Genomic DNA, 26,742 nt, shown 5'->3' with positions numbered 1-26,742 from the left:
GCATGTTTTATAAAGCATTTTATGTCGTATTTTCACATATTTAAAGATACTAGGAATAAAAACAGCATTTGCACCAATAATAAGCATCATAATGAAATTATTTCATAATTTAATTTGCTTTTTGGTCATAATTTCCTCGCTTTTGGTCCGTTTTAGTCATAAATTGCTAATTTTTCAGTCATAATTTTCTCATTTTTGGTTATTTTTGGTCATAATTTTCTCATGTTTGGTCATAAATAGCTAATTTCTGGTCACAATTACCTAATTTTTGGTCATTATTTGCTAATTTTTGGCCATTCTTAGTCATAATTTGCTGTTTTTTGTAATTTTTGGTGATAATTTGCTCATTTTTAGTCATAATTAGCTCTTTTTGTGTCATAATTTGCTCTTTTTTGGTCATAATTTGCTCTTTTTTGGTGATAATTTGCTCTTTTTCTGTCATGATTTGCTCATCTATGGACATTTTTGATGATAATTTGCAAATTTTTAGACATAATTTGCGCATTTGTGATCATAATTTGCTTATTTTTGGTTATTTTTGGTCATAGTTTGCACATTTTGTATCATAATTTGCTCTTTTTCTGTCATAATTTGCTAATTTTTAGTCATAATTTGCTCATTTTGGGTGGATTTTGCTGCTAAAATCTCCCATTTTCCCCGTTTTCACCAGTGTTTTGTCTTTTACCGTAAACCTGCCGGCGGCCTGACAGGTTTGTCCTGCCTGTCGCCGTTTATTACGCCTCAGGACAGAGTTATTTCAGCTGCACTGTGACACCAATACTAATGAAGCCGGGAGACAAAGAGGTAAAGCAACGACGAGGAAGGAGACGTTAAAAAAACACCGACTAACCAGCAGCGACAGAGGTTTAATGAGATCTGGGGGAGGTGGGCTCGGCCTATTTAAAGGTGCTGCGTGATGAGAGAATCCAGAAAACGCCGGACTCAGTTCTGAGCCGAAACGCTGCAGGTTTTCAGCATCGATCGGAGTCCAGACTCAGATAAGATCCACAAACCTGAGCATTTACAGAATAAACCTACAAATACACCCAGTTGATACAAAAAGACTAAATTTTCACACATAAAATGCAGTTTTACACATGAATTAGAGCTGAAAATACTGGAAAAAATGTAAAACGTATTTTTTCTGCTGTGTTTTTCTTCCAAAATGCAAAATAAAAGGAATTTCTCCCATTTGACTTGAAAAACTACTTGGAAAGAATTAATTATGTCCAAATAATCAGTGTTTTTAGTGCATTTGCATCAAAATATTCTTTCAAAAGCTGCAAAAATCAGTTCAAAATCTGCCTAATTTGGTGCAACACTGAGAAATCCAACACTGTTGGTCAGGATGAGCACCAAAAATCTATCAGACTCATAGAGCTGGACCCAAATATCCGAATATTCGACCCAACGGTGGTATCCGGATATTAATTTTGAGATCTGAATATTCGCCAGACAGATTTTTGGCATTTCTTTCAGACAAAATCACCAAAATCGATCAAATTTGCCAGTTTCAAATGCTAAAATTCAGTTTTAAAGCATGTTTATTAGCATAAAATGACAAATATCCAGCTGCTAATGTGCATGATGCATGAAACCCACTTACTGAGGTCACTGGGTGTTGTAGTTTTTAGCAAATGTTATGTAATATTCAGCACATTTAAGTGTCGGGAGGCTGTAAATCTACTAGAAAACGATGGTTTTCCTTTTTTGGGGGGTCATTTTTCACAGACAAAACTAATTCTGCTATCAGCAGGACATAATTTACTTTTTGGTTTTCTGATGTTCCACCATTAAAATTTAGGCTTTTTCTTCACAAAGGCAATTTTTTGGCAATACTTTCAGACAAAACCTCCAAAATCTATCAAACTCACCAATTTTAAACACTAAAATTTTGTTTAAAAGCATGTTTACTAGTCTAAAATGAGAAATCTCCAACTGGGTGTTGTAGTTTTTAGCCAATATAATGTATTTTAAGTGTCAGGAGGCTGTAAATCTACAAAAAAATGTTGGTTTTCCTTTGTTTTTTTTTCTCACAAAGGCAGTTTTTTGGTCATTTCTTTCAGACAAAACCACCAAAATCTATCAAATGTGCCAGTTTTAAATGCAAAAATTTTGTTTAAAAGTGTGTTTACTAGCCTAAAATGAGAAAATTCCAACTACTAATCATGCCTGAAGCTGCTGGGTGTTGTAGTTTTTAGCCAATGTTATGTCATTTAAGTGTCAAGAGGCTGTAAATCTACAAAAAAAAAAGTCTTCCTTAGTTTTTTTGTTCAAAAATGCATGTTTTTGCCATTTCTTTCTGACAAAACCCCCCAAATCTATCAAATTCGCCAGTTTTAAGCACTAAAATTCACTTTTAAAGCATGTTTACTAGCCTAAAATGACAAAGTTCCAATTAATAATGGAGCACGATGCATAAAATCTAGGGACTACTTTCAGCGGTGGATTAATACATGATTTTATTTACATTATCTAACAGAAAGCTAAAAATGGACTAGAAAGACTCATGGAGAAAAATCCCTTCTGCCATGTTTGTTGACTTGGAGAATGAGGTCCACAGAACAAAGTGGCTGATGGGAAATGTAGTCATAATTTTCAAAAAAGACCAGTTTTCAGCATCTAGGGCATTTTTTTTTGCGTGAATTCACAGCTTTAAAGTGGCTAAAACATATGAAAAAATGTTGTTTGGCTTCAGATTTGGCTTCTTGTTTGTGTTTCGGCGCTACAACTCTTGATTCTCTCGATGCTTCGCCTCGACGAGTCCCCGGTCCGGGTGTCACGTTTGATTTGACCGCCCTAATAAAGCAGCGACAGGACCACTTTCTCCCCTGAACCCCAACTGCTCGGTCGGCCCCGGCAACAACTCCCGCCGCCCTCGACTGCCTCGACGCCGCCGGGGCGCCTTAATTGGTGTGGACAGTCTTAACGAGAAATCACTACGCCGCTGCTCCGGGGCTCTTATTGGGAGCTGCAGGTGTTGGAGGGTTTAAATATGAAAGTCAGAGCATCTTAAAGGTCTCTGCAGAACCCAGCTGAGGTTTGAATGATGATATACAGCGGCGTTTTCTGATCCGCCATCGTAAGGGTTGAGATTTACTAAATATTTTGCAACAAAAATGACTTCAGAGCAGCAGATTCAGGTGTTAAAATGTCCAATATAGCCAGTGAACACATACATAACCAGCTTTCAATTGAAAAATCCCCATTAGGACTAAAAATTCAATGCAAAAAGACAATTCAACTAAAATGCAGATTCTCAAGTGATGTATTGTCTTTATAAGCAAGAAATTTGGCAAGATTTAAGATTGTTTGCACCAAGTTGGAGTGAAATATTTGATTAAAATCAGAAACTGAACCATGTAACCAGAGGAACACCTCTATTAGAATGTAATATTCAGTAATTTAAGCATCGGGAGGCTGTAAATTTACTACAAAATGTTGGTTTTCCTCTAAAAAAGGCAGTTTTTGTCATTTCTTTCAGACAGAACACATACAAATTATCAGCAATATGTAATTTATCACAGTTTTCGATGTCCAACCCTATTGGTTTTGGTTTTATTGGGTTTTAGTACCAAAACATGTTAGTTACAGACCTCCTTCAAGTGTTTTTACCTTTTCAATGTCGCCATGTGGTGTCTTTAGATGCTAAATTACTCATCTCAGGTAAAATATGCTGTCAGCACCATGACTGAGCATTTCTACCTTGAAACAACCAATTTTGCAACTTGTGCAGCGTATAGTAGTTTTACAGTGTTTTTAGGTGAGCCGGTGTCTTCAAACTGTCTTTTTAAACCAGGAACAAGTCATTTGAATGGAAAAAAACTTCTAAATATGCAACTTTTATACACATAGTTGAGTTTTTAGGGACTTTAAGATAACAGCACTCCAATATCACTGCTGGACGACGGATCCAAATCGATTGAGGCTTTTTTTACTTGTCAAAACCTGATACCAACATTACCAACAATACAACTCAACCACCATCAGATTTTGACATCTGGGTGTGGTTTGCTAACCCCTAATGCAGCATGTAGCGTTGGTTAGCTCTCTTTTTTCTCCAAAGTTGTGGACTTCGACACCAAAGAACATCACTTGAGGACATTTATCAGACATCTGGAGACACAAAAGCCCTCATAAGTTGCATTCATTCAGCAGTTTTTACCCCAAAACCTGAAACCAGACTTTGTCATGTCTCACGTTCCAGCCTTCATAAACTGCTATCGACAGGATGAGACTATATCAGCTTCTAGTTCCAACCTGTTTGGCTAAATCACTCCAATATTACAACTTGTGCAACGTTTAATCGATTGAGGCTTTTTCTTTCTTGTCAAAACCGGGCGCCAACATTATCAGCAATGCAACTCGACTGCTATCACATTTTGACATCTGGGTGTGGTTTGCTAGCAGCTAATGTAGCATGTAGCATTTGTTAGCTCCCCTTTTTCTAACTCCAAACTTGTATCCTTCAACACCAACAAAAACTGACTCAAAAGCACCACTTTCGGAGACACTAAACCTTTCAACTATCACCCTATAACTTCCGTTTATGCAGCAGTTTCTCCCCTAAAACCTGGAACCAGACTTTGTCACTTCTCCAAAAAAAAAAACACCGCTATCGACAGGACGAGACGGAGATAACAGCGTCTGTCAAATCTTCTCACGCTGACACACAAACAAACATCATGAGTCTCCTCTCAGCAGCCCTGAAATCCATTATTGCCGATCGATGTTGGCCTGTGAATATGCAGGAGGTCAGGACGAGAAAACCCTGAAAAACGGACACGAGCTTCGTTCCCACAGTCTGAAGCTGCAAATACACACAAACAAAAACACGCACAGCGACTGCTGGTAATCCGTGTCATAAAGCAGAGTCCAGCTTATTAATAATGCACGGCGTCTGCATGCAGCAGGATGCGTAAAATGGAAAATATTTATTCGGTTTTTCAGCTCAATTTGACTCTAAGTGGATTCGAGGACATATGCCATGAAACTAGCTACGAATATCACCAAATACTGTGATATAAAGCTCATATCATTGAGCTTTCTCCTTATATTGCCATGGAACACCTTCGAAAAAGCTTTAAAAACATTATCTCTGTTGTTTCTGGGAGGTTTTTAATGTTCAGTGTCAGCAAAATAGAAGCAATTTCCATGAAAAACAAAGAGAAGGTGGGGCTGCACAGTGGCGTAGTGGTTAGCACTTTCGCCTTGCAGCAAGAAGATCCCTGGTTCGCGTCCCGGCTTTCCCGGGATCTTTCTGCATGGAGTTTGCATGTTCTCCCTGTGCATGCGTGGGTTTTCTCCGGGTACTCCGGCTTCCTCCCACAGTCCAAAAATATGCTGAGGTTAATTGATTATTCTAAATTGCCCGTAGGTGTGAATGTGAGAGTGATTGTTTGTCTTTGTATGTGGCCCTGTGACAGACTGGTGACCTGTCTAGGGTGTCCCCTGCCTTCACCCGAGTCAGCTGGGATAGACTCCAGCACCCCCCATGACCCTAGTGAGGATTAAGCGGTGTATAGATGATGGATGGATGGACAAAGAGAAGGTGGCAGATTCAGGAGTCAGTGCTGCAGGAATGTGCATTGTACTGAATGTAGGATGCAGAATATGAGGACAGAGGTTGGTTTTAGCATCGTTTTCTTATCATCCATAATTCACCGGCCAACACCGTCCTCCGACCAAACAATGGACTCCTCCGGTCTCTTCCTCTTCCTGCCTTCCCTCCCTCCATTTTGCCTGGTTAACCCGGCTGCGAGGTGAAGAAGAAGTGAAGTGAGCAGACCGAGGCGGGTCATGCTGAGATTCCCATCAATAATTCATCGGGCCGCTGCTGCCTCGGCTCTTGTGTTCAATTCCCCTGACGATCACATAATACCTCCCCCCAAAAGAGAGGCAGAGAGAGGGGGAGAAAGAGGTCCGAGGAAGGAGAAAATGGTGAAATGGATTCGAAACGAGAGGGACGAAAGATTGAAACGGCCACATTGGTCTTTTATTATATTATGGTGTGACGTGGGAGCTAGTTGCTGCTTGTTTTCTTTAAAAAAAACATGTTTAGAAGCTCAAAATGAGAAAACTCCAATGAAACCAGCAATATTTCAAACATAAGTGCATAAAATCTGCTTCCTGAAACAGCTGGACATTGTAGTTTTTAGAAAATGGTGGTCAGATAAGCCTAAACAGTGGATTTTCTTAGGGACTACTTTCACCAGCGGATGAATACATAATTTTATCTACATTATAAACCAAATACGTTCTTTTGTGTTGACAATTAGAGGTGGAAAAAGGAGAATTGTGGAGAAAAATTACGTGATGATGGGAAACGTAGTCGTATTGTGCCTAAACAGTGGATTTTCTTCGGGACTATTTTCTGTGGTGGATGAATACACAATTTTAATCTACATTATAAACCAATCAGCTGAGTTTGTGTTGACAGTTGGAGGTGGAAACAGAGATTTGTGGAGAAAAAATAAACTGGTTCTCTTCAAGGAGGAGGTAAACAAAACAACAGTGCTGATGGGAAATGTAGTCGTATGGTGTATAAATAATGTATTAAATGGGACTACTATCCATGGCGGATTGATACACGATTCCATTCATATTAAAAAACAGCTAGTTTCTGAAAACTGAATTCTTACACCTAAATAAAACCTATAAACTCTGCTTTGACACCACTCTGCTCATGCTACATGAATAAACATCTACCTTTCTACAAGATAAAAGACAAATTTAGGCAAATTTAGGTTTTAAGGACAATGTTTGTTCCCCTAAAACAGTCTGTAGGGATGATATTTGTTTAACAGAAGCTGTAATAGGTGGTTCTACAAATATTTAACATAATATTTTAATGATAATTGTAGCCCACAGTAGACTACTAGAAAAAGAAATAAACTACAGTAGATAAAATGTGACACTTGAAACTCTAGGAAAATAAATAAATAGTTATTATATACAAAAGGAGTTAAAAATCTTTAAATAGAACTAAGTACAGTGAAGTTAAAAATGCATTAAAATACATGGTAAATTTGATTTGCCAGGACTGTGTGCTTTGAGTAAAAACTTGAGTGCACAACCAATAGTTGATGTGAACGTACTTCACATCAGCCAATCAGATTGTTTGTCCCGCCCGGGTTTGGTTGCTCTGAAACCAAGTTTTTGTTGCGCACAAACAAAAGGGCAGGCGGGAAGAGGGAGAGTCGTAACCGGGAGAGATATACTGTTCATGTTGGTACAAAAGTTAAACATAAGAACAACAAATATCCACGTTCCAGAGTGAAACATAAGAGCCGGGGGAGGCTATTTCTTCGGTTATTGTCTGACGCTTTGCTTCGGTGAGTTAAAATCGGCATATAATCGCGCTAGCCGCTATGCTAATTTTTTACCATTGTTAGTTACCTTCGCTTATGCTAAACATGTTAGCATTCAGACGCGTTCGTTTGGTAGTTAAAAGAAGATGAAACGCGGTGTATTCATGCTTTATAGGTTCGTATTTTAAGGTGAACAGTTATTATTGTGTGTTTGTTGTGTATTGTTGCACAAGGTTAATTAATTTTCCTGAAGTGTGTAAGTTCAGTATGTCGACCTGTAACTTGGAAAACTGGTTAAAACCGGTCATGACATGTTTGAACTGAATGTGTGAAATAGTACTATGTTTGACAAGATGAGAAATGAGATGAGAGATGATTTACAGTTACTTTGTTCAAACACAAACGTAATTGAATTCTGACCTTGCCCATAGGTCAGGTTTTTTAGTTGGATTCCAACACCAGATTGCACTAATGTGAGAACTGAAGTCTCCTACACTCTGTTAGGGATTACTGGAAGAACTTTGAAGAACTCCATTAATGGATGGCGAGCCACTGCCCAAAAGAACCTACCTACAGGCGTGACGTGAGGTAGGATTGAACTGTGTTGCAGGTGTCACACAACCCATGTGAACGAGCTATCGAACTGTTATTGGACTATTTGGACTGAGGACAAAGGACTAAAACTTCAGATTGGACGTGATCTACGCTATTAATTGTGTTTCTGTAAATGGGGAATTTGTACAATAAGCAGCTGCAACTTTTATTTGTTTCAATTCAATACAACTGTGTTTTCTAGTTGCATTGTCTGTGTCATATTTCACTATAGTTATTCAGCATCTGGGCTCCTGTCGTACCTTTAAATCTTCTGATTCTGGTCCCATTTCCTATTACCTATCTATTTTCTTATTCCTCTTATACTAGTTACATAATGCTGATTTAAGAAGCCTCAGCAGCTATATTCATTCTTCTGTCACAGTTTTTTATTCGTGTAGCAAGATAGCTAGCTAGCAAGAAAACTAAAATCCCCATTTTCAACCTCACCTGCTCTAATTGGTCAATTCTCAAGCCACAAAATTAGCCACCAATGAGAAAAACATCGGATATAATAGGGCCCAAAGTCAGTTTTTCTTGCTTTTACCCTCAACCCAACTGGTCGAGGCTGATAGCCACCCTCCCTGAGACTGGTTCTGCCGGAGGTTTTCAAGAGAGTTTTTATTTCTGTCAAAGAAATACACCATAAATTCATGCAGAGATAATCCACTGACCAATTCCAGGCTGCCTTAACTCTGATTTCCAACCAAATGACAGAAGCACAACACAAACAACACCAATATACACTGATTATTCACATTTACACCTTAATACTGACTTTTCTGCCTCAACAAGATTTAAAACAGATGTTAAAACTAAACACTGTAATAAAATGCACCCAGTAAATATATCAAACTACAGCACAGAGTGTGTGAGATGGAAAAAATGGCTTGAGAATATGAATTTCCATCAATTCACCATAATAGTACCACAAACACAGTAATACAAAAATAAAAAAGGAAATATAATAGGTGTATTAAAAGCTACTATGGTGATGTTGTTAGATCATACAGTTTTGATATAGTTTTCAAAAATAAGGTAGAATATCTGTGCAGATTGCTGATAAACATGTTTAGCTCCTACTTGCTAATGGCTAGTCGTATACACAACTGTCGCTAAGAGGCAATTGTTAAATTTGTAATTTTACAATTAGAATTGTTATTTAGGTAGCTCTTTAATGTCACCATAAAAATATTATAGGACTTCCTTTTATAGAATAATATATTTTGTAAAATGCAGCATATCGTCACCAGTAAGCAATAAACATTTATACAAAGAGCTACTCAAACTGATTTTTAGAGATTTGTTGGGTTTCTCTTCTTGACCTTCCGATGTGAAGAGCCCTGAGATTATTTATGTTGGAAACTGGCTCAGTGTAAAGAAAATTAAATTGAATTAAATGAATTTAATTACAGCAAAAGTACACAAACATATTACAGTGGGTGTTTCCATACTTTTTGGTCACATTATGCCAATTTAGCAGATTTCAATTTCAACTTCGGTAAAGAGAAAATCCAATTAAACATCTTTTTTGGTTTAAAAAACAAAGAAATAACCCTGCAGCTGTGAAGTATCTATTTACAGCAAAAGAACAACAAACACAGGACAACAACTTTTTCTACTAATTCCATTCATAAAATTCAACCTCTTTCTCCAGCTAAACACAAAAACTCATCCACGGCCCATTTACACCTCAATATTTCCATTTCTTCTCCTGTTTGAAGCCAAAATTCAAAGCTGAGTTGCCAGCAGACTGCAAAGAATCAGCACTGAATCTTTAAAGCACACAGCATGAACTCCACTAGTCCTGATCATCTAAAGCTAATGCATATTCTGCTTTATTTCCAGGAAACTACAATAACTGATTGAATTTCTTTCTCCGCCTCTACACAGACGACGCCACGCTGTACATGACTTCTTATTCTGCTGCCTGGAACCAATGACAGGTTGGTTCTTCCATTAAATTATCATATTAAGCTGTTTGTACAGTATTAACACACTTGTGTAATATAGATTTGTCTAATTAAGAAGATTTGCTAATATTGTAGCTTTAAAAACAGTACAGATGAGCATTTATATGACTTTTAATTCCTGCTCTGATGCTTGGTTTCTGGTCTTTTTAAAGATTTTTACTGATGTTTTAAGGTGTGTATTTTAGCGCTTTGTGACCCCAGTTTTGAAAGGTGTTATGGAAATTAAGTTATTATTATTATTGTTATTATTATTATTATTATTATTATTATTATTATTATTAGAAGTAATAATATTATTATGACGTCATTAATTTCACAGTAATTTTCTCCAAGGTTGCCCAGAAATCATGTTTGCGATACTAATTATTGAAAGAAAAGCCATTTAAACCAAGTACATATGCATGGAGCATTAATTATTATTAAAAATCGTCTTCTTCACCTACAATTTATTGGACTGTATGTTTGTCTAAGGGATAAAATTCATATTTTTGTATTTTTTCCAGCTCTGCACCAACTTCTGGCTCACAAATAGAACAAATATTCTGAGCTTTCCTATCATTCCTGCCAGATTTCATGCAAAATTCCAGAAATCTCCACAAATACAGCCAGACTTACAGAAAAAGGCATGAGCAAGACATTTCTGGGATTGCAGGATACGCACAATTATAATTTCCATTGTTGTGAGTGTACAGAATGTGACTGTAGATAAAACAGCAGCAGAAACGTGGAGAAAGAAGCTGAATAAAACGTGTACAGCAGCCCTTTGGTTTGTCTCTTCCCCCCAGAGTGCTGCTTCTCTGCTCGTCTTCGGGGTCAGAGGGAATATTTGCTCCATCTATTGTCTGAGTGTTGCAGCTCTGACTTCTGACCTCGACTCTATTGGCTGCTCGCAGCACCGCTGATCAACGGATTGCAGCTTCTCCTGTTTCTACAGTCACTTTAAAGCCACCGCAGAGGGAGGAGAGAGCGCCGGAACGAGCGAAATACAGCGTATGTCACACAAACAAGAAGATGCTACAGTGTTAGCCTGTTATTTGTGAAACTACAGTCCACCTAGTACAATTCTAGAGTCGAATAATTTCAATTTTACGACAAAAAAGCATCTTAGATCATCAGTTTATCAAGACAAAAGCTGGTGTGCATCATATAAAGACGAGTAAACTGCATTAGGAAGCAGGAAATGGTGCAAACTTTAGCAGAAACTGACCCATAATTGACCTTTTCAGTCGGATGTTTGCATTTTTTTGCAGCTTCTCATGTTAAACTTCAGCTTCTGTGCTTCACACAACTGATAGAAGTGATGGAATAAGGATTCAAAGGCAATATAATGGTAAAAAAAATAGATTAAATCGACTAAAAAGACAGAAATAAACGCAAATTGAACATAGAAACAAGAAGATGCTACAGTGTTAGCCCGTTATTTGTGAAACTAAAGTCCACCTAGTACAATTCTAGAGTTGAATAATGTTCATTTTACGATGAAAAACCATCTTAAATCATCGGTTGATCAAGTCAAAAGCTGGTCTGCATCATATACAGACGAGTAAATTGCATCAGGAAGCTTTGCAATGCAGGAATTCAGGTTAAATGATGCAAATATTAGCAGAAACTGACCCATAATCTGCCTTTTTAGTCAGATATTTGCATTTTTTGCAGCTTTATTCGTGCAGCAGCTTCAGTGCTTCACACAACCGATAAAAGTGAAGGAATAATAGATTAAAAAGGCTATAAAATGGTAGAAAACTAGACTAAATGCATTAAAAAGACAGAACTAGACTCAAACTTAACATAAAAACAATAAAATAAATGAGGAATTTACTTAACTAAAATCCTGACCCAACAGCTTCGACTGCAACGTTAACTCAGAGGACAAAAAACAACAACAAATAGTAGTTTCTGGATGTTTTATCTGCACGTAGGAAACAGAAAAATGGAGGTTTTTGTTGTTTTAGCCGAAATGGTCAGTCCTTCATAGCTAATTGTGATTTTAGCACTTTTTTTCAGGCCTGAAAAAGGTTCTGCAGGAGTTCTGGTGGTCAGAAGACGCCCTAAAACAGTCCTGGAGTGGAAATATTTAGCCTAGCTTAGCACAAAGAATGTAAACAAACTTTCTGAGTTAAATGTTCTTTTGCGCTGTGTTCTGCTGGATTTTAGCAGCTAAAATCAGCAACACAACAAATCCCTGCACAAAATAAAACCAAAATCTAATATAAACCTCAACAAATCTGCTTTTTGCAGCCAAAAATCTGATTCTGTTTCCCCAATTTAGCCGCCAAAGTAGTTACCAAACCAGAATATCTTTATTCTACCTGTTAAAGAAACAACAAACAGGAGACTCACTAGAAGAGGATGAAAACAGGAAGTGAGGGACAGTTTTTAGGCTCACAAACAACAATGTATAAAGCACTAATGTGGCTTTTACTCGCATTATTTAGAAGATGAACAACAAGAATTTAAAAAAAAAACAAAACAGATGAACAGAAGCTCTTATTGCCTGATTTCAGCCCCACAGAGGATTATAATTTTATATTTTTGTGTTCTTTTATGCAGATAAAAACAACATGCATGCTAATATCTTTACTAAAGTGACTTGGTGATTATTTATCTTCATCATACATTAATAATCACCTGATTTTAAGCTTGATTCATGATAATGAAGGTACAAAAAGATAAAAATGCAGGAGAAACCACTTAGAGACGCTCCAAAAGTGACATAAATCACATTTTAAATGTCGCCAAACTAGAAAGTCGGTTCTGTTTCCAGCTTTTGTGCCCATTTTTGTGCAGCTTCTCACCAAAAAAACCCAGGATTTCCCAACATGTCAGCGTTTTAGGTTTAGTCAACAAAAACACTCATGAATCAAGCCTGACTAATTACATGTTGATTTATGTCTTATTTTAATGTTTGTTCTTCTGACAGATGACCTAAACAAACAACACAGTTATCAGCTAAAGGAAAACTCTGACATGTTGGGAAATCCTGGGTTTTTGGTGAGAAGGTGCACAAAAATGGGCACAAAAGCTGGAAACAGGACGAATTTTTGAGTTTGGCAACATCAAAAATCAATTAGAAAAGACATTATGGTTGTAAAATGTCATGAAACAGCTTCGTTCAATGCTGTATTTAGAATTTTGGTTGCAAAATCTGTCTTTTTTCACTCCTAACACTCAGAAAAACACATACATTTCTTCATTTTTTTCCATTTAAACACATGCAAATCTTCAAATTTACACACCGGAAGTAATGCATGAATGTTTTTCTTGACTAAACCTGCAAATTTAAGCTAAGTAGATGTTGATTTATGGCTTAAATTATTAGCTTAAATTTGCAGGTTTACTCAACAAAAATACTCATGAATCGTTTACAGTGTGTAAATTAGAAGATTTGCATGTATTTAAATGGAAAAAATAAGAAATTTGAGTTTTTCTGAGTGTTAGGAGAAAAAAAAAAGACAGATTTTGCACAGAAAATTCTAAATACAGCATTGAAAGAAGCTGCTTCATGGCATTTTTTCTTTATTTTTAATGGTGCCAAACGAGAAAATTAGTCCTGTTTCCAGCTTTTGTGCCCATTTTTGTGCCTCTTCTCACCAAAAACCCCAGGATTTCCCAACATGTCAGAGTTTTCCTTTAGCTGATAACTGTGTTGTTTGTTTAGGTCATCTGTCAGAGGAATAAACATCAAAATAAGACATAAATCAACATGTAATTAGCTTAAATTTGCAGGTTTAGTCAACAAAAACACTCATGAATTGCTTACAGTGTGTAAATTAAAAGATTTGCATGTGTTTAAATGGAAAAAATAAGAAATTTTGATGTTTTTCTGAGTGTTAGGAGTAAAAAAAAGACAGATTTTGCAACTAAAATTCTAAATACAGCATTGAATGAAGCTGCTTTACAACATTATACAACCCTAATGTCTTTTTTCCTTCATTTTTGATGTTGCCAAGCTAGAAAATTTGTCCTGTTTCCAGCTTTTGTTCCCATTTTTGTGCAGCTTCACAACAAAAAACCCAGGATTTCCCAACATGTCAGTGTTTTCCTTTAGCTAGGAACTGTGTTGTTTGTTTATGTTGCCTATCAGACGAATAAACATCCAAAATAAGACATAAATCCAGATCTAATTAGCTTAAATTTGCAGGTTGAGTCGACAAAAGCACTCATGAATCGCTTACAGTGTGTAAATTAGAAGATTTGCATGTGTTTAAATTGATTGAAATTTAGATGTTTTTCTGAGTGTTAGGAGCCAAAAAAAAGACAGATTTTGCAACCAAAAATTCAAAATACAGCATTAAATCAACCCTGTACTGCTAATAATTGTGTTCGGTCGCCTGTCAGAGGAATAAGCATCAAAAGTAATACAGAAAACAAGACCTAACTAGCTTAAATTTGCAGGTTTGGTCAACAAAAACACTCATGTATCACTCGCAGTGTGTAAATTTGAGGATTTGAACGTATTTAAATGGAAGAAAGAAGAAATTTGGATGTTTTACTGAATGTTAGGAGTGAAAAAAGACAGATTTTGCAACTAAAATTGTTGCTTTGTGCCCATTTCTGTGCACCTTCTCACCAAAAAAAACCCAAGATTTCCCAACATGTCAGAGTTTTCCTGTAGCTGATAACTGTCGCTTGTCAGAAGAATGAACACCAAAAATAAACCATAAATCAAGCTTAAATTTGCAGGTTTAGTCGACAAAAACAGTAAATTTGAAGCTTAGCATGTGTTTAAATGGAAAAAAGAAGTTTGTTTTTCTGAGCATTCGAGTGAAAAAAGACAGATTTTGCAACTAAAATTCAAACTTCAGGGTTGAATCGACCCTTTGCTGCTGTAAAAACTTCCCATCTACGTCCAGCAGCAGAACGAAGCTGTTTCATAACATTTTAAAACCCTCGGGGGAGTTCAGATCATGAACGCAGCTCAGATCCTCCTCCGTCACTCACGTTGTTTCTCATTAACCCAAATGACGCCTCGATGAAATTACAGTAAAATCCTGCAGAGAAAACCTCATAAAAACCAGCCGGACGTGTTTCCACTTGGATTTTTCTGAATCTCTGACAGAAGCACAATAAAAACGCACCAATCTGCACCAATTATCGTCCACAAACGTCACATTTACGCCACAAACCACGACTTTTCACCTTCAGTAAGATGTAAAAGGAGTAAAAACAGAAATATTGTTGTAAGAAGCAGCCAGTAAACGTCACAAATAACATTTTCCATAAATTCACCACAAACACACTAATATACAGACAGAAAAGTTAATAAAATGTGTTTATTTGAAGCTATTGTGTCGATATTGTTGGTAAATTAAACTGTTTTAATTCAGTTTTTGCATATTTCTGAAAAACGTGTTTGTTTAATTAACAAAATTCCACTTTACGTTTGTTAAATGGATGATTTTACATTTAAATTATTTAGCTTTAAAATTTCAAATATAATCATAATTTAGATGTCCAACATTAATATAATTTGATTTTAATCGCATATTTTAAAAGAAACTGGTGTAAAAACAGGAACATAAACTCCAAAGAAGTAGTTTCCAATAATAAGGAGCTCATTTAAATTATAATACTCTATGATTTTATTCTATTATTCGACCTGTATGGTTTGTTAAATGTGTGAGAAAACTGTGTGTTAGTCCAAACTTAGATGCACAGATATGATAAAAAGTTAAAAAAAATAATAGAAAGCATCGCTTGATTCTGCTTTCTAGGGAATCTGATGATAGAAATATGAAATAAAACGTCATAAAAGGCTCCAGCTGAAGGTTTATTGCTGGATTTTGTGAAAAGTTGCAGGTTTAAAGTGTTTAAATCTATGAAAAAAACACCATATTTAACAATTTACTGTAATATAAAGATGTATAATCGCTGTACTTGAATTTCAAACATTTTTTTGTATATTTTATATAAATTATGCTATTTATATGTATTTTTTTTGATTTAGAGGTTTAATCTTAACTAATAAAACAGCATTTAAACCTTAAATGTGTCATAAAACTTCATAAAAATCACAAAATGAACAGATATGTTGCTTTTCAACAGCAGAAATAAAGAAAATTACTAACATTAAATAGTTTTAAATACTTCTAACAGAGGAGATGCAGACTCTACTGACCAATCATCATTTTATTGTATTTTTATAAATATCTGTGCAATATAATAGTTATTTCTGCACTTTATGAACATTTTCCACAATATTTAAAGCTGTTTATTTGTAATTTTGAGTCAAATTAAATCTATTTATGAGAATATTTCGACGTGAAGCTCGAATAAACGAAGGAAGACGTGGTTTTTACGTAATTAACGGTCTAATTATTCAGGTTTTCGTGCAGCTCTTGTGCAAAACGCCGGTAAAATAGTTAAACTAAAGCAAACACTGACGGAGAAACAAGGTCGAAGCTGTTTGTTTAAAGCTGGACGATCATTTTAAAGCCTCCACAAAACAGAATATTCCTAAAAATTAGTGAAACGCTGCTGAATTAGACGCAGCAGAACCTCATAAAATACAATAATTCAAAAGTTGTGCAGCAGATTATTTTCAAAAATGCACTAAATGCTCATAAACTCTTTATTTTTGTCACTAAATTTGATATTTAGAAGTTTTACTGAGCAGGAAAAACATGCAGAATCTAATAAAGTGACATAGTACAGTGTTTAACTGCAGGTTTTATTGTTTTTTGTTGCTTTTAATGAGCTTTTTGCTTTTAATTTTACATTTTTATTCATTTATGGCACATATTTATATCTTTAGAATAAGATGAAGCCACATTTGTAACGTAAAAGAGGCAGAGAATATAAATAAATATGAGATTAGAACAGAAAAAAGGGAATAATTCACTAGAAGCTCAACAAATGAGGCCTTTTAGCTGAATGAAGCTGCTGTAAGACTTTTAATAAATATGATTATGTCATATTTTATGCTCCTGAACCTAAAAAGAGAATCGTTTCTCTGATATTAGTGTAAAGATTTATAACTTTAGACACAGTCGGAGGCTAAAAGTTGAATAACAGAACAAATAAATTGGGGATTTTACTGAAAAATCTAAATAAACGTGTTTTCTATAAAATTAGGCCTCCAGAATGCAAAAACTGCAAGAAAACACAGATTTTATGCTCTAATAGTTTTCAATTTAACCTAAAAAGACCATATAAATATATATTACTATATTATGTCTGTTAAACGCTATTAAGATTTAGAAATTTAGACACAGTGGGTAATTTCAAGATGAATAATAGTGCAGATAAAATGAGGATTTTACAAAAAAAATACAAAATAAACGTGTGTTTACTGTAAAATGAGGCCTCCAGAATGCAAAAACTGCACAAGAACACTAATTTATGCTCTAAAAGTTAGACATTTAACCTAAAAGGAGCATATAAATATATTTAAAGTTGAATAATAGAGCAAATAAATTGGGGATTTTATTGAAAATACAACATAAACATGTTTATTGTAAAAATTAGGTATCCAGAATGCAAAAATTGCACAAATACACCTATTTTATGCACTAATAGTTTGGAATTTAACCCAAAAAGGTAATATAAATATATATTCCTGTATTATTTCTGTTATTGGTGTAAAGATTTACTAATTTAAACACTGTGGGAGGTTTAAAGTTGAATAATAGAGCAAATTAATTGAGGATTTTATTGAAAAATACAAAATAAACCTGTGTTTACTATAAAACGAGACCTCCAGAATAAAAAAAAAAATGCACAAAAATACATATTTTAAGCTCTAATAGTTTGGATTTTTACATAAAAAGACCAAATAAATATATGTTTCTGTAATGTTTCTGTTATTTCAGTAGAAATTTAGACATATTGGGAGGTTTAAAGTTGAATAATAGAGCAGATAAATTGGGTGTGTTTAGTGTAAAAATGAGGCCTCCAGAATATAAAAACACCCATTTTAAGCTCTAATAGTTTGGAATTTAACCTAAAAAGATAATTTAAATATGTATTCCTGTATTATTTCTGTTATATTAGTAAAAATTTAGACACAGTGGGAGGCTTATCGTTGAATAATTGTACTAAAAAATACAAAACAAATGCATGTTTACTGTAAAAAGAGGCCTCAAGAATGCAAAAACTGCACAAAAACACTAATTTATGTGCTAAAAATTTTAAATTTAACCTTAAAAAAGACAACATAAATATATATAATCTTGTACTGTTTCTGTTTTATTAGTAGAAATTTAAACTGTGGGTACTATAAAGTTGAATAATAGAACAAATAAATGAAGGATTTTTGCAGAAAAACACAAAATAAACGTGTTTACTATAAAATAAGGCCTCCCTCCAGAACGCAAAAACTGCACATAAATCACCTTTAATCTGCTGATTTCTGACCATCAGACGAACATAAACCCTAAAATGAACACGAAACTGAAGCAGTTTCTTGCAAAATCCGTATTTTACAGCAGCTCTGGTTGTGTTAGTGGTCCTGGTCCCTGCAGACAATAGGCTGGACGGTGGTTCCTCACTGGAGGGGGCAGCAGACCTCCACAAACACACCGATGGAGGATGAAAACTATTCAATGAAATCATTTTCTTCACTTAAACGTGATTTTTTAAAGGATTTTTTGTGCATTTAATTGCGCATCAGCTGCCCTATTTGGTTCTAAAGTGCATTTAATTCTAGTTCTGTTGTATTTTTGCATCTGGAGCAGATTTCCAGGTTAAAAGCTGCAGAAACGCGCAGCTGAGCGGCTGTTTGGAGGGAAATCCCACGACCTTGTCATTCCTATCGATTAGTTATTGATCAATAATCATAAGAGGACTGATTGTAAACGGATTCACCTGCAGCCGAGACCCCAAAACAAAAGCGTGGAGAGAAAACGCACAGAGTGATTCTGGCTTTTGGGCTCGTGTCGGCGCACAGATCCACCCAGAAGCACCGCAGGTTCGCTTCCTACCTGCCAGTCTGAGCGCGGACATCCTCTGGAACTCGGGCTCCTGCAGCCACTTCCACATTCTCCTGAAGGTCTCCCGGCCCGACTTTAGTTTACTCCAGGGTTTGGGATTCCTCAGCAGGTCCGACAGGGTCCCCTGGGAGCGGCACAGCACCCGCTGGGCGAAGATGGCCTGCGGGATGCTGTACCTCTTCAGCTCCGCCGTGATCCGCTGCGCCACCTCCTTGGTGTTGATCTCCTCCAGCTGCCCCGAGCCGCTGCCCCCCTGCGTCCCCGAGGAGGAGGGCGGCCGCTCCCGGGTGGACGCCAGCACGGGCCCGTGGTTCGGAGACTGGAGGTGGGGGTGCGGGTGGTGTCCCGCCGAGGACGCGTGCCCCGGGTGGTGCATCCCGTTCAGGTGCGGCATCATCCCGGCCGCGGGGCCGGCGAGGCCTCGGTGCTGGTGGTGGTGGTCCCCCCGGGCCAGCATGGAGGCGGTGTGGTCGAAGTTGAGCATCTTGTCGTGGCCGCCGTGCGTCGTGGAGCCGTAGTTGTGGAGCCCCTGCTGGGTGTTGTGGATGGAGCCCAGGCCGTTGCCCAGCACCGGGGACAGGCTCTGACCCATCCCGGACATGTGGTCCTTGTACGGGCTGTAGATGTTGTTCATGCCCGGGAGCCCCCGCTCGTCCCGCATCAGGGTGAAGCTGCCGCTGACGTTCCCGGACAGCCGCTGGTGGTGGTGGTGGTGGTGGTGATGGTGGTGGAACTTGTCGGACACGGTGGAGATGGGCGGCAGCGGCTGCAGCGGCGTCAGCGTGGTGTAGGTGCCGCTCATCCCCATCCCGGGAGAGGACGTGTCGCAGGGGACGCTCATGGCGTGGTGCAGCGGCAGCGACAGCTCCGGCCGGTACTCCCCGCTGCCGTCCAGGATGGTGGCCATGCCGGACACCATGGCCGAGCGGGAGGCCAGGTCCTGGTGTATCCGTAGGGTGGACGCCGCCGCCGCCGCAGCCGCCGCCGCCGCCCCGTGTCCTCCCGACGAGCCGCCGCGGCCGTGATGCGGGCTGTGGCCGCTCATCAGCTCCGCGTCAGGGGCCACGGAGCTCACCGCCACCCCGCCGTGGAGGCTGCCGATGCCGTCCATTGTCATGTCCGTGTTCATGGCGTAAGCGTCCAGGTCCTTGGCCAGGCATCGATAGGCGTTAGTGTAGGCAGTCTTCATTCATCTGGCTCAGTCCATCCGGTCGAGCGGAATTTTCTCTCCTCCTTGTCCGTCCCTCCGCCACTGCTCCCCGGGATGGGTCAGAACCGCGTCCCCCCCCCGCCCCGGTGGCTTCACTCCGTCGGCTGCTCCCCGGTGCTCGTCAGGCCTCTCCGGCTCCTCGGTGTGTTCGCGTCTCCTCCCCGGCGTGTGCACATGAACTCGGTGTGTTAGTGTCGGTGGTCCGGGCCTGGTCCTCCCCCATGTCCTCCTCTCCTCCTCCGGCGTTACTCTGCCGCTCACACCGGAGCTGTCCACGGTCCCCTCAGCGACCGCTCCACCCAAACTGCTGCCCGCACCGCTCCGAATGACTGACGGCGGAGCGAGCCAATCAGAGCGGCCGGAGGGAGCAAAGGGGCGTGATTTAAGGGTAAGATGGCCAATCAGAGGCGTTAATGGACAATGTGGCTGTTCTGGGTGGGATTTAAAGGAAACTATTACACAGGATTTCTCTGTTATTATGGTGGGAATTTTACTGTAATTTAACCATCATGAGTTTTTTTATTTTATTTTTTCTTTTCTGTTTGTATTTCTTGTATATTATAGTTTTACCTATTTGTATTTAGTTATAATTTTTGTATTTTTTTTTATTTTACCTATTTTAACACAGAGGCAATCAAGCAAGCTATAGCAGACAGAGCATTCAATTCAAAGTAAATAGTAAAAATGACATTAAATATAATGAATAATTTGCTAGATTAGCAAGTCTGAAAATTAAAGAACAAAACTGAGGGTCAAAATCAAAAGTAAAAAATAAAATAGATAAAAAATAAACAAAAAATAAATACATTAATTAAGAGAATTAAATGCATCTCTAATTGTAGTATTTCTGTACATCTGAGTTTCAAAGTTCAGTTTTGATATTACTAGAAACAGCAGCAAAAATGTAGGAACATCAGTTGAAAAAATAAAGCTAAATTAGAAATACAATATGCAAACATTTTTGTATATTTATCCTATTTATAAAATATATATAAATATTATACAGAGATTTTTTTAAATGCACAAAATATTCATAACACATTGTTTTTTAAATCATATTACATGGTCATCTTTGGGAAATTAATTGTACACAGTTGTTTTTAAGATAACACAAACAAAAAGTGCTTAAAGTGCCCAATTTTTTAAAAAATGATCATTTTAGAAATGAAGTGAAGATCATGTGATGTGACTGAAAGCTCCAGAAAACCTTCTAAACCATCCATTTAGCGAGATAGTGTCCTCAATTATATGTATTATGTCTCATATGAAGATTTATGCTGCTAAATCCAAGCTCGTCTCCCTTTAAACTTGTTTTTAAAGTAATATTCTACATTATTTATGTCACATAGTGCTTTAAATTTATGATATGAATAACTGAATGAATAGAATCACGTAAAAGCTGATGCAATATTCAAAATAATTTTAAAAAGTGACTCAAAAATTCACCATAATCAGTTGAATTTTCATAAATTTGCTGTTAAATCATTATTATTTATTATCACTTTTAAAACGCCCAACAAAGCACTTTCTAGTCGACTTTACTGTGAAATAAATGTGAGATAAATTCAGTTTATGTTGTAAAACTGGGAGGTTGAAGTCGTTAAGCAGTGATTGAGGTTCTGTAATTCACATATCCATTCGCTCTACTACTAGTGAAACAGGAAAACAAACGAGCCGTAATCAGAGTTGTTTCTGACAAACTGAGGATTTTTCTTCCGAGCTCCTGCAGCAAAAGAAGCAATTTGCCCAAAGGGATCATTAAAATTTGATCTCTCGTCTCGTCACCTGCTGCCTCCGACTGGAGAGACGACGCAAAGAGGCAGGAAACACAATAAAACTGCTGTAAAACACGACAGAAACACTTTGTTTGTCTTTAAGGAGGGATTCTTCTGCCAAATACTGCATGAAAGCATTACTGGTTCCTTTAGAAAACCTTGATAATGGCACAGTAGGGTTAAAAATCATTTGTTCAAACTGCTTAAATCACATAGCAATCACAGTAACATCATATGCTGGTTTTACATAACAGAGCATCAAAAATAAATGACATTAAATACCATTATATGAGGTAAGTTATGTAGCAATAAAAAAAATAACTATATTTATGTCGTAAATTTGTAAAACAAGATTCCAAGGTGCACAAATGAGCTAAAGTAGAATAAAACCAAGTGGGAAAAAAACTTAAAATACGTAGAAAAATTAAGTAAAGCAATGCAAAAGGACAGAAAAGCAAACAGTTTGACATAGTAAAATACATAAAAACCAAGGTACAACATGCAAGAACAACATAAAACACAATAAACCACAAACAATAACCACAATAAGGCTAATTAAGAGAAGGTTTTATGACAAAATAAGGTGTGTTTTAATAGAAAATACTGACAGTCTGAGATGCTTTTGGAGGGATTTCTACAGTTTAAGTGTACGAGTAGCAACAATTTTTGTCACAAGAAGACACTCAAACAGTCATCAGCCTTCTGGAAGATGAAGAAAATCTTAAAATCTCTCCTAAAACTAACTGGTAACCAGTGAAAACCAGCAATAATTGGAATAATGTGGTCACTTCTGTTGAAAAACACTAAGCAGCAGCAGTCTTTTGGATTTTTCTGAAGGTTTCCATCAATGATTCTGGTGTAAAATGCACTATGGTAATCAAATTTGGAGGTAATACATGCACAAAATGAAGAAATAATCTGGTTTTAGACATTAAATCACAGAGGAATGAAACTAAACTGTACTGATTTTGTTACCTGAGCATTAAAGAGGAGACAAGAATCAAAATTTACTCTGAGAGTTCAGGTCTTTTGTGTAAAATCAACTAAATAAAAATGGTCCAGATAAAAATTATTGGTTTTCTACAGTGAGAATGGGTGATTATGGTGATACAACCATCTGTAACCAACACATTAGTGAAAATAAATGTTTTATTTACTGAGAATTTGTCCAAATGAAAGAAAATTAATCAGAAATGGTAAAGGACCCAGCATCGAGCCCTGTAGAACTCCTCGGAAAAGACAAACCACCAATTTATACTGAAAAAAAACTCAATTTGCCTCTTAAAAAAAACAAAAAAACAAACACACTAAATGTAACATGACATGCTATTAAACTACATAAACTACAACTGTGATATAACATCCCATGATATGATAAAATATGTAAAATACTCTGTTTTTTTTTCTTGTTGATGAACTTTAAGTTCCTCTACTTCTAGAAATCATTGTACAGAACTTCATATTGCAGTGACAAAAAAAGAACCCGAGTTCTGAATGTAAAATACAAAAAAGTAAAGATCAAGTGTCCCAACATGCTAAATATGAAATTAAAAGTAGATTTATGGATTAATAATCATCTCACACATTCAAATATTTGCCTGAATTACATTTAAAGCTCATGAATGATGCTTTTTGTTAATGCTGAAACTGCTTTTACACGTAAATTACGACTTTACCATAGTATATAAAACACATACATGAGCATTAACATGAGCTAGAATGATATATTCATGTAAATTAAATCTTTTGATGCTACACAACATAAAATTAAAACATGAACGCTGCAAAAAGTCTTGATTCTTTCATGACACAGCAACAAATGAGCATTAAAACGTGAAGCTACATGAATAAACCTCGCATGAGACCAACAAAAATAGCAGAAAAATCAAAATTAGCTGAAAATTTGTGGCCGTGCACGTGTAGTTTGTATATTTGTGTTGTTTGTGTGGATGCTTGCAGTGTGTGAATGATGTGTTGGGATGTTATCGACAGCCTCTGCACCGAGAGCATTATGGCCTGTAGCCTGTTCGCTTTACAATTCATTACACTTCCAAGGACAAATGACTGCTAAATAACTCTGCCTGCCTCCCTCCCTCGGCTTCATAAACCGATGAGAGTAGAGACAGAAACCATCAGACAATTATGTTGGATTCAATTACTGATAAATCTTCCTCTTTGTTGCCATATATATAGAAAATCTACATCTGGAGGCACTCAGGAAGAAATAACTCAGATCCAGTACACAACCTGAGCAAAATATTTTAAATAACATTTTCTTTAACAAACACAATATAATCTACTACATAAAGTCCATATGTTATTTGTATTCATGTGATTGTGATTAATTTTGGTGGTATTTTAGTTTGGTGGCAACAAATTTTGTTCACTTTGGACATTTTCTAGAGCAGAAAATGATTAATAAACACAAAAGCCATTATTTTGGAGGTATTTCTGTAAGTTAGCATGCAACAATATGTGCAGCTGCATCAATCTCATCTATGCTTTTTGTCATTTTTCACGTAATTTCTCATACAAAATTTCAAACCAATGATATTTTTTTAGGTGAAGTGGTATTTTTGGAAATATTAATCCAATATTCTTATGTTTTTGCATCAGATATTGTTCTCGACCATCTCTTATAAGAAAATTCTGGCACTTTAGCTGATAAATTCTCCACTTGAATCACCGTAAAGTCGGTTTTTAGACTCCAAGTTTGTGCAAAAACTCCCAACCCCTTTAGTATGGGTTCAATTCCACCCAAAACAATCATGTTCAGCAGATAAATGAAGCTCCACCTGAAGCAGAGGAGTTCACATTCGTGACTGCTATTGCAGTCATTTAGCACTCTGATTAGCTTTAATTTAGCGTAAAAACCATTAGTTTCAATTCATGCTTGTGCATTTGCATGTTCTCTTTTGTTCATGGATTGTTTTTTTTTATTGAAACCAACAAAAGTTTAAGAGCTAAAAGCTAAATTTGTGTGCAGGACGACCAAACAACGAGCTGAAACTCATTACAGAGCTCCATAAAGCAGAGAAGGTTCATCACAACACAAACCATCACATATTTTTTAAATTAGAGCCACTTTCAATGTTTGTAACACAGAATTTTTTTGCAGGAATAATCAGTAGCCTGTTCTATAGAGACAATCTTGTGCAAAAACATGTTTGATTCTCAGTTTTCTGTGCTTTTTCGACTGAACTTTGCAGCCAGAACGTTACTCTTTTGTTGATATTTAGGGATATTTAGCACTTCTTTGAAAAGCTTTCTATCCACGCTTCAGTTAGTTGTTTAGCTGCATTTGAAGTGAAGTACTGTAATGAAATTAATTCATCTTTTTGGGGTGGTTATGACAATCTTTGTCACTTTAAATTGGTCTTTATTTTGACCAAAAGTGATAATATTGTTGTGTTTCTTCAGTTTTTTGCAGCTGAACTACAGTTTTCTTCAAGCAGAATTGACAGGCTAAAGAAAAGGAAGAAAATGGTGAGTCTGATCATAAAATCATGTTTTATGTTTTATATTTGGGCCAAACCAACCACATAAATTGGAAAAAATAAAGTTTTACATCCGTTTTCCTTAAAATTAGGTTGTGGAACACTCATTTGAGAGGAATCTAATTTTAAACCCACAATCATATTTATCACTTTAGTCTCCATGTATATTCAAATGGTATTTTTGGCACATTTTTGCACATTCAGGTGGATAAAAGTCTCTGAAGTTAGCAGGTTGGCAGGTATTAACTGGAGAACCGACTGCCGTTTATCATCCCTGCGATGGTTTTTAAGGTTCGTTCTACCAAAGGTGATGAAGAATAGGAGGAAGAGGAGGAGGAGGGTTGTTGGGCAGATGTTGCTTTGTTTAAACACTGTTGTTGTAATTAAGGACAGAAGAACAGAAACCCATGACCCATTTACTGCCTTTGATCAGTTGTCAGGGAGACGAGGAGGGAGGGGTCTGTCTGTAAACTGTCTTTCTGTCTGAGGAAGAACGAGGAGGAGGAGGAGGAGGAGGAGAAGAAGGAGAAGAAGAAGGAGGAGGAGGGGGAGGAGAAGGAGAAGAAGAAGAAGGAGGAGGAGGAGGACGACGAGCAGGAAGTGACAGAGTTTGGAGTCAACATGGCAGAGTTAATGACATCACTAAAGCTCCGCCCACATTTATAAGGTTCATTTCCTAGTTTCCAAAACAACTTTTTATTGCTAATATTTCATCATTTTTCATCTTTTACCAAGAAAAAAAACAATAAATTCCATATTTCCAGCTCACCGAGGCTTTAAAGTTTCCTAAAATCCACAAAGTCGCTGAATCACAGCAGCAGCTGTAAAAAAGAGACGGTAAATAAATCAATATTGAAAGAAAAATCACTGCTGTCCAATGTTTCCTGATCTACTGGAAAAACCACACAGTTATAGGTTAAATATTTAGTACCTATGAGAGTAAAAACTATTATTTAAGGACCATGAAAAGACCAAAACCATTGATGTGATTTAGTTTATTTTTGAAAAGCTTATTAATCTCATTAAACATTTTTTTAAAAAAAAAAACAACTTTTAACTCAAACCAGAGGAAGTAGAGGATTTTTGAAGTCTATTTTCATCGGTTTTATAGGTTTTTGGTCTTATGCAGATGTTTATTGTCTGAATATTAAATAATTTTAATGCTTTAAAAAAGTATCACTACACAGGAAGTAATTAATGTCATTATTATAATTTTAGTAAGACTTTTGATTCATTTGATGGGTTTTATTAATTTATGATTACTTATAATTTTTTTTCATCTTCTCTATATATTTTAATAATGGACATTTTGTTATATTTATTTGCTACTTTCCTTAAATCTATTGTTTTTAAATTGATTTCACTATTCACAAATTTGATGTTTTTTATTTATTCATATGTATTTATTTATCTTCCTGTCTATATTTCAATAATGGATATGTTTTATTTGTAATGT

General features: G+C 36.7%; 1 protein-coding gene and 1 long non-coding RNA gene across 2 annotated transcripts in view; one reads left to right on the top strand and one right to left on the bottom strand.

Moving 5' to 3' along the window:
• onecut2 (one cut homeobox 2) overlaps positions 1 to 20,301 on the bottom strand; it is a 52,055-nt gene extending 31,754 nt beyond the window's left edge. The window contains exon 1 of the mRNA XM_023290438.3: positions 18,796 to 20,301. Coding sequence (XP_023146206.1) covers positions 18,796 to 19,993 — 1,198 coding nt within the window. The 5' untranslated portion in view covers positions 19,994 to 20,301. The remainder of the gene's footprint in view (positions 1 to 18,795) is intronic.
• On the top strand, positions 319 to 26,054 carry LOC111581995 (uncharacterized). The gene is made up of 3 exons (XR_008604546.1): positions 319 to 9,847; positions 10,660 to 10,864; positions 25,210 to 26,054. It is a non-coding gene; the product is annotated as an uncharacterized LOC111581995 (long non-coding RNA).
• Positions 26,055 to 26,742: the final 688 nt, after the last annotated feature.

The sequence above is a fragment of the Amphiprion ocellaris genome, chromosome 17 (assembly GCF_022539595.1).
Source record: "Amphiprion ocellaris isolate individual 3 ecotype Okinawa chromosome 17, ASM2253959v1, whole genome shotgun sequence".
Classification (NCBI taxonomy): Eukaryota; Metazoa; Chordata; class Actinopteri; family Pomacentridae; genus Amphiprion; species Amphiprion ocellaris.
Note: the sequence above shows the minus strand (reverse complement) of the source record. Positions and strands in the feature narration are given on the sequence as shown.